This window comes from Salvia splendens, chromosome 1 (genome assembly GCF_004379255.2).
Source record: "Salvia splendens isolate huo1 chromosome 1, SspV2, whole genome shotgun sequence".
NCBI lineage: Eukaryota > Viridiplantae > Streptophyta > Magnoliopsida > Lamiales > Lamiaceae > Salvia > Salvia splendens.
The window spans coordinates 40,713,105-40,731,352 of record NC_056032.1 but is presented as its reverse complement, the minus strand read 5'-3'; the positions used below and the strand labels follow the sequence as shown (position 1 = coordinate 40,731,352).

General features: G+C 44.8%; 3 protein-coding genes and 1 long non-coding RNA gene across 5 annotated transcripts; 2 read left to right on the top strand and 2 right to left on the bottom strand.

Annotated features, from left to right (window-relative positions):
- The first annotated feature begins 1,140 nt into the window (after nt 1–1,140).
- Nucleotides 1,141–3,350, top strand: LOC121751717 (cytochrome P450 704C1-like). 2 transcript variants are annotated; one of them, XM_042146514.1, is made up of 7 exons: nt 1,141–1,256; nt 1,333–1,624; nt 1,731–1,946; nt 2,010–2,288; nt 2,365–2,673; nt 2,738–2,941; nt 3,013–3,350. In XM_042146514.1, the coding sequence occupies exons 2-7, from the start codon at nt 1,340–1,342 to the stop codon at nt 3,199–3,201; spliced, it is 1,482 nt and encodes a 493-aa protein (XP_042002448.1). In that variant the 5' UTR covers nt 1,141–1,256; nt 1,333–1,339; the 3' UTR covers nt 3,202–3,350. The 2 variants fall into 2 exon arrangements, with proteins under 2 accessions (XP_042002448.1, XP_042002452.1); XM_042146518.1 differs by lacking the exon at nt 1,141–1,256 and having other exon boundaries at nt 1,266–1,624; nt 2,365–2,670.
- LOC121751742 (coiled-coil domain-containing protein 137-like) lies at nt 3,322–6,950 on the bottom strand. Its single transcript, XM_042146539.1, has 6 exons — nt 6,659–6,950; nt 6,256–6,562; nt 5,974–6,032; nt 4,173–4,399; nt 3,815–3,944; nt 3,322–3,720 (listed from the first exon to the last, which is right to left on the bottom strand). The coding sequence occupies exons 2-6, from the start codon at nt 6,398–6,400 to the stop codon at nt 3,577–3,579; spliced, it is 705 nt and encodes a 234-aa protein (XP_042002473.1). The 5' UTR covers nt 6,401–6,562; nt 6,659–6,950; the 3' UTR covers nt 3,322–3,576.
- Nucleotides 6,724–7,135, top strand: LOC121751750. The gene is made up of 2 exons (XR_006040182.1): nt 6,724–6,862; nt 6,945–7,135. It is a non-coding gene; the product is annotated as an uncharacterized LOC121751750 (long non-coding RNA).
- Nucleotides 7,136–9,029: 1,894 nt separating this feature from the next.
- LOC121751710 (exportin-2-like) lies at nt 9,030–11,319 on the bottom strand (the record flags this gene model as incomplete). The annotated part of the gene is made up of 1 exon (XM_042146511.1): nt 9,030–11,319. A coding segment is annotated over exon 1 (1,842 nt), but the record flags the coding sequence as incomplete, so codon positions are not given.
- Between the last annotated feature and the right edge of the window lie 6,929 nt (nt 11,320–18,248).

Genomic DNA, 18,248 nt, shown 5'->3' with positions numbered 1-18,248 from the left:
TTTTGTCCCACATCAAAAGTGAAACATAAAACATTCAAGGATGTCTTTATAAAATTGTATTTTAAATTATGTCATTTTTATTTTTTAGGATTTTAATTATATCTTTTTTTATTTTTTGAATTTTAAGTTGTATTTTTATTTTATGTTGTAATGTTATTTTAATTTTAATGAAGTGTGTTTGTTTTAATTGAATTGAGTTGTAAATAAAAATAAAAAATGAAATTGAATGAATAGTAATTTAAGGGACGGTTTAAGGGACGGAGCGTTGCAGGTTCCGTCCCTTAGTTAAGGGATGGAGTAAAAAGTACAGTGGGCCCCTCAAATAGTAGCTTAAGGGGCGGTGCGAGGACAGCATAGTGAATGCTCTGACTCTAAAGAAATAATATGATCTTCTTTTGATTATAGTTTAGATGGTTTAAAAGTCTACTTCTTGCTTTGCCTGGATGCTACAATTAATTTCAGATTGAATTCTTGTGAAATTTGTGAAACCTACATCACATGATGCTATTTTTGTTATTATTATTTTTTATAATCTTTGCAATATCGAAATAGATATTTTCTCAATTGCTCTGACTATTATGTTAACATATTCACATCACAATTAATGAAGCTTAGGGCTTAAATAGGATTGTGTAAATGCTTTTGGGTCTACGAGTTAGGCCGCCCCTCTAGATTAGTGAGCTCTAATGGGCTTACATCGTCGCAAGGCCCATAAATCTCTACACGTTGTAAATAAATTTAAAATTTCGCAATTTTTGTTAATTGAAAAAAATTAAAACTAAAATAGATAATTAAGTTGAACCATATCATCAATCAAACTAAATAACACTAACACCTTTTGTCATTTCTTGTCATAAGCAAGTGGATTCTTGTGCTTCCTTCAAGCTACAGAATAAATTCCTCCATATTATGCACTTGCACTGAAATATATTCTGACAACCTGCTAGATTCCAAGAGGAGATTTGTTGCTACCAAGTAGTTTATCTTGAATTTCAGTTTTTGAATTATCTTGTATTTGAATATTTTCTTAACTATCCATGAGAGCATTAAAAAATAATTAAGGAATTTTGTTAAAATACAAGTGTCGAATAATATATAATTTTATGAAAACAAAATATGACTAAAATGTAGAATCTAAAGTTTGTTTGGGCCATTTAAAAACATTCCCTAAATTCGCAAGATTGGTGAGCCACAACGGTGGGATCACTATCTAATAAAGAAGCAAAAACACTCAACCTCCAAACACTCTTATTCAGGTAAGCAGTTCATCACTCAAAAATCAAAATATTCTCCACTTTAAAAAAAAAGACTGAGTCTTCTTAATTTGTAAAGTTAAGCAATGGCGGTGATGATCTCCATGGGTCTTGCCTTGTGGATGTTGGCGTTCTCCGCAGTGATGGCCGGGTTGGTTGCTCGGAAATTCGACAAGAGAAGATACCACCCTATCGCCGGCACCATATTCGACCAGCTCCTCAACTTCCGGAGGCTGCACGACTACATGACCGATCTCGCCGCCCACTACAAGACCTACCGACTCCTCGCCCCTTTGCGAAGCGAGGTTTACACCTCCGATCCGACCAACGTCGAGTATATACTCAAAACCAACTTCCTAAACTATGCCAAGGTAACCCTACTTTTTTTTTATCGTCAAATAAACAGAAATTTAAAGGTCGTATCGAGACAGGACTTTAATTTTTTTTAATCTAGCAAAGTACATACATTACATGCAGGGGTGGCACAACCACAGCATTCTAAAGGATTTATTAGGCGATGGGATTTTCACAGTTGATGGAGAGAAATGGAGGGACCAGAGAAAAGTTTCTAGCCATGAATTCTCTGCCAGGGCTCTCAGGGATGTGAGCGCCGTTGTTTTCAAGGAAAACGCCCTCAAGCTCGCCAACGTCTTATCGGAATCTGCAGATTCCGATTGCCCTATCGATATCCAAGTCAGCATCCTTACCGACGCAAATCATCAGTTGCACTTGCTAATGATGTTTCTGTGTGTGCAGGACCTTTTCATGAGATCCACTCTCGACTCCATATTCAAAGTAGCGTTCGGATCCGACCTTGACAGCACGTCTGGCTTGAACGAAGAAGGTGTGAGATTCAGCCGCGCTTTTGATGCTGCCAGCGAGATTACTGCATGGAGATACGTCGACGTGCTGTGGAGGATCAAGAGGGCTCTCAATCTTGGGTTGGAGGCGAGACTGAAGGAGAATGTTAGAGTTGTTGATGAGTTTGTGTATAAGCTGATCAACACCAAGATTGCTCATTCTGAACATCATGGTGTAAGAAAATTTGCCCCTTTTCCGTTTTGGATATTAGGTTATGTTTTGAAAAGCTGAGTGTTGTGCTTCATGTTAGAAACAAGACATCTTGTCAAGGTTCCTCAGCTTGTCGGAGGCAGATCCCAAGTACTTGAGAGATGTGGTGCTCAACTTTGTAATGGCTGGCAAAGATACTACAGCAACAACTCTGTCATGGTTCTTCTACATGTTGTGCAAGCACCCTCTATCACAGGTAAAGGCAGCCGAGGAGGTTAAACGAGTTGCAGCTGTGACGGGTAGCATCTCCGAGTTCGCAGCCAGTTTGAGCGAAGGCTCTCTCGAACAAATGCACTACCTTCACGCTGCACTGTCCGAGACACTCAGGCTCTACCCTCCGGTTCCTGTGGTAAGACTACCAGTACTGTGATGTCTCGAGTTACTGTAACTGTATGTGATTGTGTGACTTGCAGAACCCAAAAATGTGCTTGACCGACGACACGTTGCCTGATGGTTTCCATGTGAGGAAAGGCGATGTGGTGGCTTACCAACCATATGCAATGGGGAGAATGACAGCCATATGGGGTGATGATGCAGGAGAGTTCAGACCAGAGAGGTGGCTCGATGCGGGTGGCTGCTTTCGACCTGAGAACCCTTTCAAGTTCACTGCTTTCCAGGCTAGTGCTAACTAAGCGTAATGGAATAAAAATTTCAGTGCAGAATATTCATCTCTGTTAAATGGCAACAGGCTGGGCCAAGAATCTGTTTGGGGAAGGAATTTGCCTACAGGCAGATGAAGACACTCTCAGCTGTTGTGCTCAGATTCTTCGCCTTGAGATTGAGTGACGAGACCAAAGCAGTCAACTATAGGACCATGATCAATCTCCACATCGATGGGGGGCTCCTTCTTCGCGTCCTTACTAGGGAGGACACTTAGTCTACTGAATCAATCAACGTGGACCATGGCCTCACACACTGATCCGAGAATTAGAGAAAACATGGAATGTGATAACCTCTCAAGTATCATGATCATGTTAATTACTGAATAGTTTTCATATAAGATAAATAAAAAGCTTCTGATTTAAACTATAGTGAAAATAATAGAATTGTTCTTACATCAACTCTCGACTAGCTCTCATCACAGGTACAGGATATCTACAGTTATAGGTCAACAGAAATCATGGAAAATGACACTCTTCCTACACTTCCATGATTTCCATCTTCCAGTATAGATATTGACTGTATTGTACGGACGTAGATGTAATGAGATTAAGGAGAAGGTCAAGTAATCCTGTGCCTGTTTGCTGAGCAGTTAAAAGAAACTTGTTGTAGTCACAGGTGCAGAAAGCTTAACCCCTGGCCTTGATTCCCATCCTTTACGTTTTCTGTAGGCTTCGACTGCCTGTAAACGAAGCCTTTCTTGTGAAGCATCATGGACTCCAGCTGCCTTGGACAACTTCATTACAAATAGATAATTGGTTAGTCAATAGTACTAGGCGAGCTAATATCTCCAAGAAAGTCCATCTCATGATAAACAATAAGTAGAAAACCTTGGGAACAGCAGTTAACTTCGGAGGTGCCTGAACGATATCCCCAAACTTAATTTCTTCACGGCCACGAAAGTCCATGTCATCTTCTGTCTGGACCTTCTGTTGTTTCTTCTTTTTTGCTTCCAACAGCCTACAGATGTTCACAAAAATATCACATCAGCTCCAGTTGAGTATGAAATTCACTTCATCATGTGGAGACATATTGTACACAATCATTTCATACTTTTGGAATAGACAATCATCAGCATAGAATCATAGATAAAGCAATTGCCATTTTCCGGTGCATATAGATAGAGTCACATGAAACTTGTGCACCTTTCAATAAGGTATGTGTAGAGACAGTAATTGGAGAGCTTACTTCTTTTTTCGCTCTTTTTTCCGGGAACCAGCAGCTGGTGTATCCAATGCCTTAAACCGGAGGTCATCAGCTACTTTACTTTTCCTCTTCTTTTTCTTCTTCTCGTTCTTGCTCATTTCAGGGTCTTCATCTCCTTGCCCCTTTTGTTGTTCCATCAAATCCTTACCATCTCTTTTTCTTTTCATCCCTGCAGTACTAGATTCCGTTCCTTCTACCGAACGAGCTGCCTAGAAAATATGGCACAAAAATTTTCAACAAAATTCATAAACAGCCATCAACGTTTTTCATTAGAATTTTCTGATAGCTGATTCACTAATCCACTAATTCAGTATCAAACATTGCAGGGACAGACAATAGTACATCGACTGACTTTGATATATCCTATAAACTATGTACAGATCCTGAATAGGCACAAAAGATTAACTGGGTGAATCAGTCATCACGGACGTTCTATGGCAGGTTATCTGTTGATGTGATAGAAAATGAAAACAACACACTGATACGAGCATATCCACATATTTATTTACCATATCTTTTCCATAGTTTATTGATTTACCATATTTTCCCCATATATGTTTAAGATTTTTATTTTCCCGTTCGTTAAGTTAGGTATTAGCATTATAAATAGAGACATTGTTATTCTTTTGAATCATTCAAGAAATATCAAATTATCTTTATCGTTATTTTCTTTTCTTCTCCAAAGTGAGAAAAACCTAGTTAGAAACTCCCTCGCTTGATCGAGGGCAAAGTTACCGAGACGGCAACCCCTTGATCAATGATCTACAGACGCCGATCATCCCTGATACGGGTAACCCGTATGAAAGCAATTAGGGGTGATCGGCATCCGTAGATCTTCGATCAAGGGGTTGTCATCGCGGGAACGTTGCTCGTCGATCAAGCGAGAGACTTTTCTAACAAGGGTTTTTGCATGAAGAGTAAAAAAACGAGAAAGATAATTGTATTTCTTCATTTGATGGAAAAGAATAACAATGTCCACTATTTATAATGCTAAGTATTCTAACTTAACGAACAAGAAAATTAATATCCTAAGCATATATGGGAAAGATATGGTAAATCACTAATAGACTAAATAATAGAGATATGGAGATAATATTTTAGATATGCTCGTAACACACACAGTCACCCACAACAGCAGGATATGAGAAATGGACAACTAAGTATCATGTTGCTATAAGTACTCAATCCATGCCATCAGAATCAGCTATCATCACACTCCGAACAAATGCCAAATTTTGTAGTCAGCAAAGACTTGAGAGCTAATTTTAAATTCTGAAGATTATTCCAGGATAAGTCTTATTCAACCAAAATGAATCATCCTCCAATCAAACTCGAGAAAAATCAATTATCAAGTAATTTCGAGGAAAAAAGAAAGCACGTGCAACCGAATTCCATTTTTGGATTTAGTATGTCAAACATCGAAAATAGGATTTTCCCATAGCATGAAAACAATTGTATACACAGTGTCGAAGCCAATGGTGCACGATCGGAACAAATAGATTCTGTCACTCTGAAAGTGTTCATGTAATCAAAACCCTCTCCAATCCAACTTGAGAAAAAATATCGTAATTGGTTTCTACCAAAATCTTAATTTGTTTATAGCACAACAACCAACAGTATAATTGTAAGATACAAAAATAACAACCAAGAGACTGGAAAGAAACTGGGCTAGAACTGACATTTACAAGGCTACAATTTATACTTCACATCTTCAAATGGCTCGTTTAATTCTCAAAGATGACAAGCAAGCAACAAACACTATAATTTAAGAGGGCCTTATTACCTTATCAGCTCCATCTCCTATTTTTTTCTTCCCAAAATTCAGTGGTTCCTTTGCAGATCCTGCCAATATTATTTAAAAACTTGATTGTGTGAGCACTCAAACACACAGCCAATAAATAATACTACTACGATGGATAACAATCCGAACAAGCATCCACACTAAACATGAAACACAAACAAATCCGAAAGGATAAGTTACACAGGTAAAATTATCAATCTACTTGCAATTTCAGATACAATATATGTGGATAAATCTCCTAATTCACAAAGAATAGAACAAAACCTGCAAAGGACATCAATTTGCGAAGTTTTGACGGGAGAGCATCAATGGAGGAAGCAACAGGTGGCGGCGGGAGACGGGTGCTGTTCCCGCCGTCATGAGCAGCTCTGTAGTTCTTCTCTCTCCTTCTTATCGCCTTTCCCCCCATTAATTTCACCTGCTATTACGTGTAGTGTGGGAATGCTGCTTCTCTTCAACTCAGAGAGAGAGAGTTTTATTAATTCTTCAAAAACCCTAACTACAAGGGAAGCCCGGACCCGGAACCATCCAGACCAGACCCGACCCAGTATCTTTTATAAAACCATATTACCTGTCAGCGAGTTCACACACATCTCTTGACTTTTAGCATTTTTTGAAAAAAAATACACACAATTAAATCTCTGGTTTTCGAGATTTGGAAAGCTACCAGCATTCATCCGAACAGCCCTCACTGATGGCAGCGACCAATCTCCGGCTGATTGTGGCGGCTCTGCTAGTCATGGCAGCTGCGGCGGCGGACACTTACACCAACCATACAGTAGGCGGCGACGCCGGCTGGTTCTTCGACTCCACCACCAATAAGACTTCCCTTGGGCTGCTAATACGACATTCAATCTCGGAGACTATCTCAGTAAGTGCTCAATGCTAATTAAGTTTGATGTTTGGTCAGCTGAATTCATAGTCAATCTTGGATTTGATTTCGTTGATGCTAGGTTTCGTGAATTTCTGGAATTTTGATGTGATTAGGTGGATTGCAGTTTCGAGATTTTAATTGCTTAAGACGATTCAGTTGTGGATGATTTTTGAGTTTTTTCTTGTTAATTGTTGACTGCAACTAGTAGAGATTTTATGCTGAATGGATTCCTTTGATTGCCAGAATGTGTATATTGATGATTTATATTTATATGCATTGTGTAAACCAATGGTATTTTTCCCCTTAATTTTATAGTAGATCCACCTTATAGCCAAAGGGCAAAGAAAATCCAATCAATAAAAGAAATAGAATATGAGGCCATCCGCAACGCCGTCTCTTAACCGTCTCTTAACCATCTCATCTCTTAACTATTCGTGGGCTCCACTGTACTTTTTACTCTATCTCTTAACTAAGAGACAACACCTGCAACCTTCCATCTCTTAGGCCACCCGCAACGCGTCACGCGGGTGGCTCGTATTCCGTCACGAAGGAACGAGACGGCGGCGTAAAGCGTTGCGGCGCCCCGTCTCGTCCCCAGTCCGTTCCGCGTTCCGTCACGCCATGACGGTTGGCGAGACGTCTCGCCACGCGCCGAGTCGACGTGGCGCGCCCCGGCGCCATGCGTGACGCCCACTCGCCGGCCCGCGAATGGGCATCGTCACGCGGACGCAATAATTCATTTTTTTAAAAAATTCGAATTAAATAAAAATTAAAAACGGTAATATTACCGTTTATAGCCGTTTTCCATTTTTTAATTTATTTTTTATTTTTTAACACTATAAATACTCATAATTCATCATCATTTCAGACACAACTACACATCTTTTCTTCCCAAATTATCTCCATTTCCTCTCCAATTTTCATCTAACATCTCATCACAAAATGTCCGGCGACGGAAACTCCAGCGGTGGAGGCTCCGGCGGGTGGGATCTCAATGCATTCGGCGACTGGGGGAGCATGTACAACACATTGGGTAGTTCCGGTTCGCCGACGCCGAGCACCCAGGGTTCGTCGACGCCGGGGGTTACCAACCACCTAATTTTGACGTGAATGCATATGTCCGTCCCTCCGCCCTGCGGTATTCGCAGGGATTATCCCAGATTCAGGAGGATTATTTCGTTGAACCCACTCCGGAAGAAGGCCCAGGCGGGGGAGGAGGCCCAGGCGGTGGAAGCTCCAAGGCGGAGGCGGAAGCGGACAAGGAGGAGGATCTAGGCCGACATCCGTACGGCCCCAAAGAAACGCTAGCGGTGTACAACACATGGATCAGCGTTTGGTACGATCCCATCGTCGGGAATCAACAACCCCGGAAGTGCTTCTGGGAAAAGATCACCAAGGCCGATCACCAGATTAAGCCGAAGGGGTCCCGCCGCCGCACATATAAGATGTTCTGCGCTCACTTTGACCGAGTCGACAGAGAGGTCAAACGATTCTGCGCCATCCACAAGAATGAAGCGTCTCATTACCACAGCGGAGCCACGGGAGCCGACATTCTGAGGTCGGCTTTGCTGGTTTACTTCGACGACACCGGCAAACAATTCAAATATGTCGATGTTTGGGAGGTCGTCAAGGACGAGAAAAGGTGGATCGGCGGTGTGCGGTCCAGCACGGGCTCAACCTCGAAGCGCACGAAGCACACGGCGAGTGGCCAATACTCGTCTGGTGAGGGCGGTTCGGGCAGTGGGTCACAAGAGTTTGCCTCGCAGGAGGTTGAGACCATGGCAGACGATGCCAGAGGGTCCTCCCGTTGGCGCCGTCGGCCGCAAGGGAGAAATGCGGCGAAGGCGGCTAGAGGGAGGAGGGGCTGAGCCGAATCAAGCCAGGCGGGCTCGGGCTCGGCGGGACCCCCCAACTCCCTTATGGCCATGTACATGACCGCCACAATGGCGGACACTTCCCGCATGACGCTCGCCCAATACCAAGCCTAGCTTAACGAAATTACGTTTATGGAAGCACAACTTGGCATTCCGCCTCCTCACGGCTTCAGTGCACCTCCAACGCCTTCGGGGGATGATTCGCCGGAGAAGTAGTTTTTTTTATTTTCTATAAAATTATATTTTAAATTATGTCATTTTTATTTTTTTAGGATTTTAATTATGTCTTTTTTTATTTTTTTTAGAACAGTAGCCAGACCATTGGTGCAAGGTAATGCAACCTCATGTGAAATATTAGCAACTCCAAGAACCCTCACAATGCACCTCATCACATAATGGTTCTCCTCCGATTCTGCCTTTTGTAAGGCACCAAAAAGATTGGTCATTAATGCCAGCAGAAATGGGCTAATATCTTCAGCTGAATATCTAGCCCTCCCACCTTCATCCTTAACTAGAAGGAGTTTCTCAATGCAGCTAGCAGCATATGAATGAACCACGTTTGACTCAGAGACCAGGAAGCGGACAACATCTGGAAGCAGTGAGACTGCAACAGCTTTTGGGATCTGGTTCCTGAACATTGTGAAGAATTTCAAAGCACCAGCTTTCAACATAGGAAATCCATCAACATCTTGATTTCGCAGCTCTGGCACAATAACAGACCCAAAGAAGCTCTCAACATCAACTAGGTCAGTGGAAACCGAGGTGCCACTAGCTTTCTTTGTGGCAAGAGAAACAACCAAGTAGATAGCACAATCTTTGTGCTTCCAATTAGCTGCCGGATTCTGTGAAAATGAGGCTAGAAGACCCTGTATCTGAGCAGAAACCTTTTCAGCCACCCTCTCCTTATAGTTCAAAGCAATTCCCTTAAGGAGTTCACAAGCAATCCTCCTCCTGGTTTCTAAATCACTGCCTTCCATATCTCTTCTAATGAACTCAATGTAATTCATCTCAAAAAGCTCCTCGTCCTCATCCCTTAGCATCACATTAGGAATCACTACACTCTGACATATCTGCTGCAAAATATCATCCCTTGCAAACAAAGTATGATGAACACTTGTACTAACTGTCGTCAAAAACTTAATAGCAGTCACAGTGAGACTCTCCCGACTAGACGAATTAGAGGCAGCCACTAAGAGTCCCCACACAGCCTCCACAAACCCACTCAAATACCTTTGAAATGGCTCCTCATCTCTCTTCATGTAGAGGCTAATATTCTCACAAACCACAGCCCTCAAGTCATCAACTACTGCAAGCCCGTCACTTCCACTATCTTCCAAAGCAGAATACTTCACCGTCAAGTATTTATTGAACTCAACCATCCATTCATCCATATGATCCTCAAAAAACTCCGGCAAATCCATATAATTGAAAGAATGAAAGATCCAACAACATAAGGTCTGCGACTCTATATAACCCTTTAGAACAATAGCATTTGCAGATCCAGAAGCCACAGCCTGGTCTAGATACCGTGCAGTCCGCTGGAACACTTGTAACAATGGCGGAGCAAAGTTATCAAGACAATACTTGAGATCGAGTAAGAGATCATTTGTCTGATACTCGTATCGAAACTTCTTCAGCAACGAATCAACCGTAGCTAAAATTCCATTGACTGAAACATAATCATTTGCCTGACTCAATTCATCCAATGTCACAACTAATTCAGGCAACAAAGCCCGCCATTGCTTAGGGAAATCATGGTTCCCGATGACAGTCAAAGCTTCACTAAGCTGAGCTTGAATTTTAGGCGTCGCGGTAACCATGAGCCTAACTATCAAACCTTTAATTTGTTCCTTCTCTGTGTCAGGCACACCCACCCGGTCAGGGTCGTCGGGATTCTGCGCCCAGCGAGCTTTGAGGTGGTTCTTAAAGTTAACAGCCGCAGATTGGCGGATCTGCTCATCGACAGCAGGCTCGGCGACCAGGCGGAGAACCGCGAGGCCATAGTTTGGCCGATCGGCGGCCTCCGCCAACGCTGCCTCCGCGTGGCGACGGGGCTCGGGGAGAGGCGACAGAGTGTTGATGAAACACTGGGACAGGAATTGTAGGGTTTCGGCGTTCCACTCCATTGCCATTTCACAATCAGTGAAGGCTAGGGTTTAAGGTAGGTTTTCAGATGATATTCTACAAACCAATAGGCAAGAGATATTCCTTAACACATACTCCTAGTATGATAATCTACAGAGATCTAGTATATGAAATTTAGTACAGAGAGAATACCAGAGCTGAAAGTGCTGAAGAGAGAGAGAGTTACAGCAAAGGCCCAAATATAGAATTCGAAATGAGAGATTTCGGCGGTGTTTCGCCGTGATTTAGGTGAAAACAGAGCATCCACGATAGTGTAGGACCTCCCATAGCCCTCACCTCACCTAGTCTTCCCACTGCCACATCATCCAGCACTAAAATCTTCCTGCCATAACATCTGGACATGCAACTGGACATCAAATAACCCTCACATAGCCTATCCACATCACTAATAACAATTATATAAATTTAATTTACAATTGTAGCAACATACGGAATTTAATTTACGAGATAAATACAGGAAAATTGAATAATACTATTAAAATTTCAAAAAGTACAATAATTTAAAAAAAATACATTTAAAAAAATTACATAAATTTAAATAAAAACTAATGTCTTCCAATCCTCCACGCCCCCAACTCTTCAATTAAATCCTTTTGGAGTCGAATATGAGCCTCCGTCTGACGCATGTCGGCATGTGCTTGGAGGAGGGCTTCTTCATCGTGAGGTACCCCACCTCGTACGTTGGCGGAGGCGACGCCGTGGCTTTGACCGGCTTCATCATCGTCATTGGCCCAATGAGTCAGTTGTACACTTTCATCTTCAACAATCATGTTGTGCATGATAATACAGGCGTACATTATATCAGCAATGCAGTCGACATGCCACAAACGCGTTGGTCCCTTAACTGCAGCCCATCGCGCCTGAAGCACACCAAATGCGCGCTCCACGTCCTTTCGCGCCGACTCCTGCCGCGTCTCAAAGTAAGCCTTCTTCGCATCTGATGCGCACCGGATCGTCTTCACAAAGACAAGCCACCTAGGGTATATCTCATCCGCCAAGTAGTAGCCCATATCATGCTGGTTGCCGTCGGCGACAAAACTGATGGCCGGAGCGACGCCCTGGCACTGCTCGTTGAAAAAGGGCGACGAGTTGATGACGTTTAGGTCGTTGTTCGAACCGGCTATCCCAAAATACGCATGCCAAATCCACAGCCGGTAATCAGCTACGGCCTCGAGGATCATCGTGAGATTCTTTCCCTTGTAGCCGGTCGTGTAGAACCCCTTCCAGGCAGCGGGACAATTCTTCCACTCCCAATGCATACAATCTATGCTGCCTAACATTCCCGGGAACCCATGCTGCTCCCCGTGCATCCGCAGCAGATCCTGGCAATCTTCGGGGGTAGGCTTTCGGAGATACTGATCACCGAATACTTCAATCACGCTCTGACAGAAATACTTCATACATTCGAGGGCAGTCGTCTCACCGATGTGGAGGTATTCGTCCCACATGTCTGCCGAAGTGCCGTAGGCCAACTGCCTGATTGCCGCAGTGCACTTTTGAATAGCCGGGTTTGCCAGCCGCATCGTGCCTGAAGAGGAAATACAGATATCGCTGCTCCAAACCGTTAACAATACGCATAAACAAGTCCCGCCTCATCCTAAAACGACGCCTGAAATGGTTGGCGTTAAAACGCGGCTCCTCTGCGAAGTAATCTGTGAACAGGCGCTGATGTGCAGCTACATGATCACGATCAACCACTTGTCGACGGCGGACAACTGGTCGTGGGCGAGGTACCGGCGGCTGCATATAACTCTGCATCCATCGATCAACCTCACGACTCGTATAGGCATCTAGCTTTTCGTTCAGCATACGCTCGTACTCATCAGCATCCCCATCACTACCACCACCACTACCACCGGCATTACTAATTTCTTAAATTGATCTTGTACAGAAAGAAAGATAGAGAGAGTACTCGTTAAAACAAGTGGTGCGAATGAAAATGACGTCCAAAGCGCGTATATATAGTGTTTTCGAAAGAAAAAAAATTAAATTCTGACGCCGATCCGGGGCCTACAATGGCGCCGTGAGGATCGGCGTTAGAACCGGCGTCACCACACGAATCGGCATGGGTACGCCGAAATTGACGCCGATTTCGCCGACGCCGGTCGCAATGGTTCGGCGTCAGAACCGGCGTCGGCAAAAAATCGGCGTCGCGGTTTTGACGCCTCCATTGCTGATGCTCTAATAGGAGTATTAGGGTGTCCACAATGGTGGCCCTTGAAGACCACCAAATGTGGCCCGGTCACCATTCGTGGCTCTCTTGTGGCCCTCTGCAATGGTAATTAACAAAATTTAACAAAAACAACAAGGGCCACCAAATGTGGCTCTCTCAAAAAAAAAAATTAATTTGTTCACTTTTTTTAATGTTATTTTTAATTTAACTATATTAAATTTATTAGACTTTAAATTTATGATATTTATAAATTTAATTAAAATAAAATAATTTGGATTGTAAATAGTTTTGCACCGTATAATGGCCCATCGCGCTTGGAGTACACCAAAAGCTCGCTCAACATCCTTCCTAGCACCCTCTTGTTTTTTCGCGAAGTAGGTTTGCTTCGGCCCAACGGGTTGTCGGATCGTGTTCACAAACACGGGCCAGCGGGGGTATATCCCATCGGCCAAATAGTACCCCATGTTGTACTGAGTGCCGTTGGCCATGAATCTAACTTGCGGACCCTCACCCCGGCTCTCGTCATTGAACAGGTGTGACAATCGTAGAACGTTGATGTCGTTGTTCGATCCAGCGACCCCAAAATACGCATGAAAGATTCGCAATCGGTAATCAGCAATGGCTTCCAGAATCATCGTGGGATGTCTGCCTTTGAAACCAGAAGTGAACTGCCCCTTCCAAGCCATCGGACAGTTTTTCCACTCCTAGTGCATGCAATCGATGCTCCCCAACATCCCTGGAAAATGATGTGCAGTCCCGTGCATATCAATCAATCTCTGGCAATCATCGGCCGATGGCTTCCGTAGATACTCCCCTTTGAAGATATCCTTAATGCCCCTGCAAAACTGCCTCACGTCTGTAGGGCAGTCGTTTCGCCCATCTATAGGTATTCGTCGAACATGTCAGCGGGCCCAGCATAGGCAAGCTGCCTAATTGCCATCGTACACTTCTGGTATGTCGACAAGCCGGGTCGGCCCGTGGCATCATATCGCAAGTTGAAGCACTTGAACCGTTGCGCCAAACACGTCGCTATATGGACGAAGAGATTTTGCGACATTCTGAATTGCCTACGGAAAACCTCTGGCGGATAGCGGGCGTTCTCGTTGAAGTAGTCTTCCATCAACCGGCGGTCAACCCCGGCATGATCACGGTCAAAATACTGCCGATGATAGAATGGCCGAGGGACTGCCACCGCCGTCGCCGCCACAGCCGCCGCCTCCGCCGCATCTTCCGCCTCGTCGGCTTCACGTTGCACCGCTGCAACAAGGTTTTGGAACTCCAGATCTACCGCTTGTTGAAATTGTTCATCGTCGGAATCCATAGTTGCAAGGTTGAATTGAAATTGGAAGGAAATATTGGAAAGATTGAAGGAAAATGGAAGTAAAATGGAGTTGGAAAAATGGAATGGAAGTGTAGTATTTTATAAAGAATTTTCGAAATTTACAAAAAAAAAAAATTAAAATCCGCGGCCCACCCGCCAAACGCGGCCCGCTGCAATGGAGGGCCGCGCCTCACACGGGTCAGCCGCGTGAAGGCCGCGGCTCGCCCTCGGCTCTCGGCCCTGCGCCCCGCCTCTCGGCTCTTTGCAATGGGGGGACGCGGCTCCCCCATTGTGGACACTCTTAAAATTGGGGTGAAAATATTAGGGGTATTTTCGTGTATTTATAAATATTATGAAAGAAATAATAAGGGTATCCACTATGGGATCGCCGCGACTATAGCCTCGGCGGGGGCGATCTCGGGGCGCCTTATAGTGGAGGCAACGTCCGCCTCGGGGCGGACGGTCATGCGGCGACTTCGGGGCGAGGACACGCCGGTCGGCCTTTCGCCGCGCCTATACGGGCACTAGCCTATAGTGCGCCGGTGATAGGAGCGCCAGCGCCCCCTCGAATTTTTTTATTTATTTATTTTTTAAAAAAATTAACTCTATAAATATCACTCCCCCACCACCTATTTTTCACCATTTTCACACACTCTCCCTTCATTCACTATATACACTTTCACTCTCTAAAAATGCACGGTAGAGACGACGAATCACCCGGCTCGCAGGAATCGGGCTATGGCGGCAATCCTTCACAGCCGCCAGGCGGCTATACTTCACAGCCGTCGGAATATGGCGGCTATCCTTATCAGCCGTCGGGATATGGCGGGTCTCCGTCCCAGCCGTGGATTTGGAGTCAATCTCCCCCGCCGTGGGCATCGAGTCCAAACCTTCCTCCATCTCAGTCGTGAAGGTCTTCTCCCACGCCCCAACCTTTTCAGCGGAATCTAAGTCGCTCGGCGTTTGGAGATTACAGACCCAACCTCGACGCGCTTAACCAGCCGCGTCCGGATTCCCGTTTCCTGTCCAGCCAATCTCTTTACACCGAAGCAGATCAAGATGCACTGGATACCGTGATGGGTCTGCTCAATTCCGGCGTCCCGGATACGCCTGCAGCACAGGTGGAAACGCCCAGTCCGACCCGAAGAAGTGCCGGTGGCGGTGGCGGTAGGGGCGGCGGCCGCGGTGGCAGTGGCGGTGGAGAAGGCAGCGGCGGTGGCTCGCGCTCCAAACGGGGCACGCTCTACACCAAAGCGGAGTCCATTGCCGTGGCGAGGGCGTGGGATGCCATCACATCGGACCCCATAGTGGGCACCGAGGGGAGCTTTTGGAGGCGCGTCCTGATGGCATACAACGAGTTCAAACTTCGCGGCGCCTGAGAACGCGACCCAGAACAGATCCGCAAAAAGTGGTCTAGGTTTCTGCCGGCTACCAAGCGGTTCGCGAGCATATACCAGAACAACCCGCTCCACGCTGAGAGTGGCCGAAGCGAAGCAGACGTGAAGGCACTGTCGATGGGCCAATACAACACGGAGGGCTGACCGAAGTTCACAATGTGGGAGGAGTATCTAATTCTCGAGCATTGTCTGAAATTTAAGGCCATTTGCGTGCAAGAGGTCACTGGAGCTCCTGGGCCGAAACGTACAAGACACAACATTGCCGGGGACTACAGCAGCGGAAGCGGCTCGCAATCGTTCGAGCAGAACGACAAGCAAGTCGAAGAGCCCGCCCCAACACACACTAGACGAGGACGGCCCCCGGGACAACAGGCCTCTATCTGCAGCGCCAGAGGGGCTAGAAGTTCCTCCCGCAGCCCGCCCCAATCCTGTAGCCCATGGTTCCTGGTCCCCACGAGGTCTTGAGGGAGAACCTAGATGTGCAGTTGATGCAACAACTGCAGGACGTCTGCAGCAAATACCTAACCACCGATGACCCGTACATCAAGAATATATACCAAAAGCTCATAACTCGGATTCAGCGTCGTCTAGGGTTGGCTGATGAGGCTCCTGGGGCAACGGCGGCCGGCAGCAGCGAGGGAGGCGGAGAAGAAGAGGAAGAAGCCGACTCCGACACCAATTAGACGGTGGCGGAGTTTTTATTTGTATTTTATTTTAAATATTCATTGCATAATTTTACCGTTGCCAATACAACGAATATTCGGTCCCAATTAGCTCATTTTCTAATTATTTACATTGCAATGGTTTTAATTATACTTGATTGAAACTACAAACATTTTAAAATAAAAATTGATTATAAAATTTGGGGGCTACTGGAAGTGTCCACCATAGTGGCGGAAACAAAAAATTAGGGCTGTGGACAAAAAAATTGGGGCTGTGGACAAAAAAAGGGGCGGGGCTATTGGAGTGTCCACCTTTAGTGGACACTCTAAGTAAAAGGAAGATAAAATTGATAAATATTCAAAATTCCTAATTTCAAAAAATTCGCATGCCGCGATCTCATATTTCAAAAGGCAACCGAATTGAATCTTAAATTTCGAAAGGCGTGCAAATTGAGACCCTTTTTCTGAAATCTCTCAATTTGAAATAGGGTAATGGAGCAAGAGGAGGGTGGGAGGGACATTGAGGATCATTAATACCATTATTATAAGTAAGCAATTTAAAAAGGAAAATAAAAATAATATATCATTTCGTGGACCTTTTTTGTGTTTATTATGTGGACCGTTCAGAAATTGAGCCTTAAGAGCGTTTACAATGAGGCGGACGATAGCCCGATCGATGCAAATCGTTCAGAAATTGGGTCCTAAGAACTTCCACAGTGAGGCGGACGATAGCTCGACCGATGCATCGGGCAAGCTATCGTTCGCTTCACTATGGGCGCTCTTAGGCCCAATTTCTGAACGGTCCATATAACAAACACCAAACCGACCGATGCATCGGGCGGGCTATCGTCCGCCACTGTAGCAAGGCGGACGATGCCCGATGCATGGTCCGCGCCCTATGGCGCCGGAATACGCATCGTCCGCAGTATCGTCCGCCCCATGGCGGGTCACGCAGACGATACCGCGGACGTTTAGAAATTTTTTATCTATATATACCTCATTTCTCATTCCATTTTTCACACCAATTTTTCTCTTCCATCTCCCAATTCTCTTTCCCCACATACCAATCTTTCTCACTAAAAAAATGTGACCCAGCGACGACTGGAGTACCTCGGAGGGCATTACTTGGGCCTTGACTCGGGCATTATTCGATTGCGTTCATGAGGCTGCGGCGGAATGCTTAGCCGAAATGGAGCGTGAGCGTGAAGCGGCGGAGCAGATCCAGAGGCCGATTCGACGTCGGACCTTTGTCCCCCGCGATGCAATGGGCGCTCGAGTGGGACGACCGATCTTTCGGTCGTATCTCTCGGGGGCCCGATCCATCGGGCACCTACAATGGATGCCCGAGGACGACTGAGCTCGATCTCGCGCGATCGGGCATCCATTATGGGCCCTTCCATTCCATGTCAACATTTTATCTAAGGTCTATCTCCATGCAATAGAAGGATTTTTCCAAATGAGCTATCTCACTTTCATTTCATTTTCACATCATCATTATTTTATTTTAATTTTTTTGCACATTCATATTTAATATATTACAATATCAAATTAAATAAAATTAAATACAAAAATATTAATACGCAAATCTTCGTTGTATTACAATATTAGAAAAAAGAATCAACGAGAACCAAAATTAAATAAAAATATTATGTAGTATTTATAGTGTAGAAATTATGGAATTAAAAAATATAATAAATAAAAGAAGATATGTGTAACTGTGTAAGGGCGGATGGTCGACCCTTCTTCCACAATGGGGGAGCTATCATCGGCCAAAAGGGAGAGAGAAGTAATAGCCGTTCTTTGGCCCTTCT

Coding starts and splice junctions, on each gene's coding strand:
- LOC121751717 (XM_042146514.1), top strand. CDS start 1,340: ATGGCGGTGATGATCTCCATGGGTCTTGCCTTGTGGATGTTGGCGTTC. Junction 1,947..2,009: donor ATTGCCCTATCGATATCCAA/GTCAGCATCCTT, acceptor CTGTGTGTGCAG/GACCTTTTCATGAGATCCAC. Junction 2,674..2,737: donor TCTACCCTCCGGTTCCTGTG/GTAAGACTACCA, acceptor TGTGACTTGCAG/AACCCAAAAATGTGCTTGAC.
- LOC121751742 (XM_042146539.1), bottom strand. CDS start 6,400: ATGGGGGGAAAGGCGATAAGAAGGAGAGAGAAGAACTACAGAGCTGCT. Junction 4,400..5,973: donor TAGGAGATGGAGCTGATAAG/GTAATAAGGCCC, acceptor CATATTTTCTAG/GCAGCTCGTTCGGTAGAAGG. Junction 3,721..3,814: donor AGTTAACTGCTGTTCCCAAG/GTTTTCTACTTA, acceptor TTTGTAATGAAG/TTGTCCAAGGCAGCTGGAGT.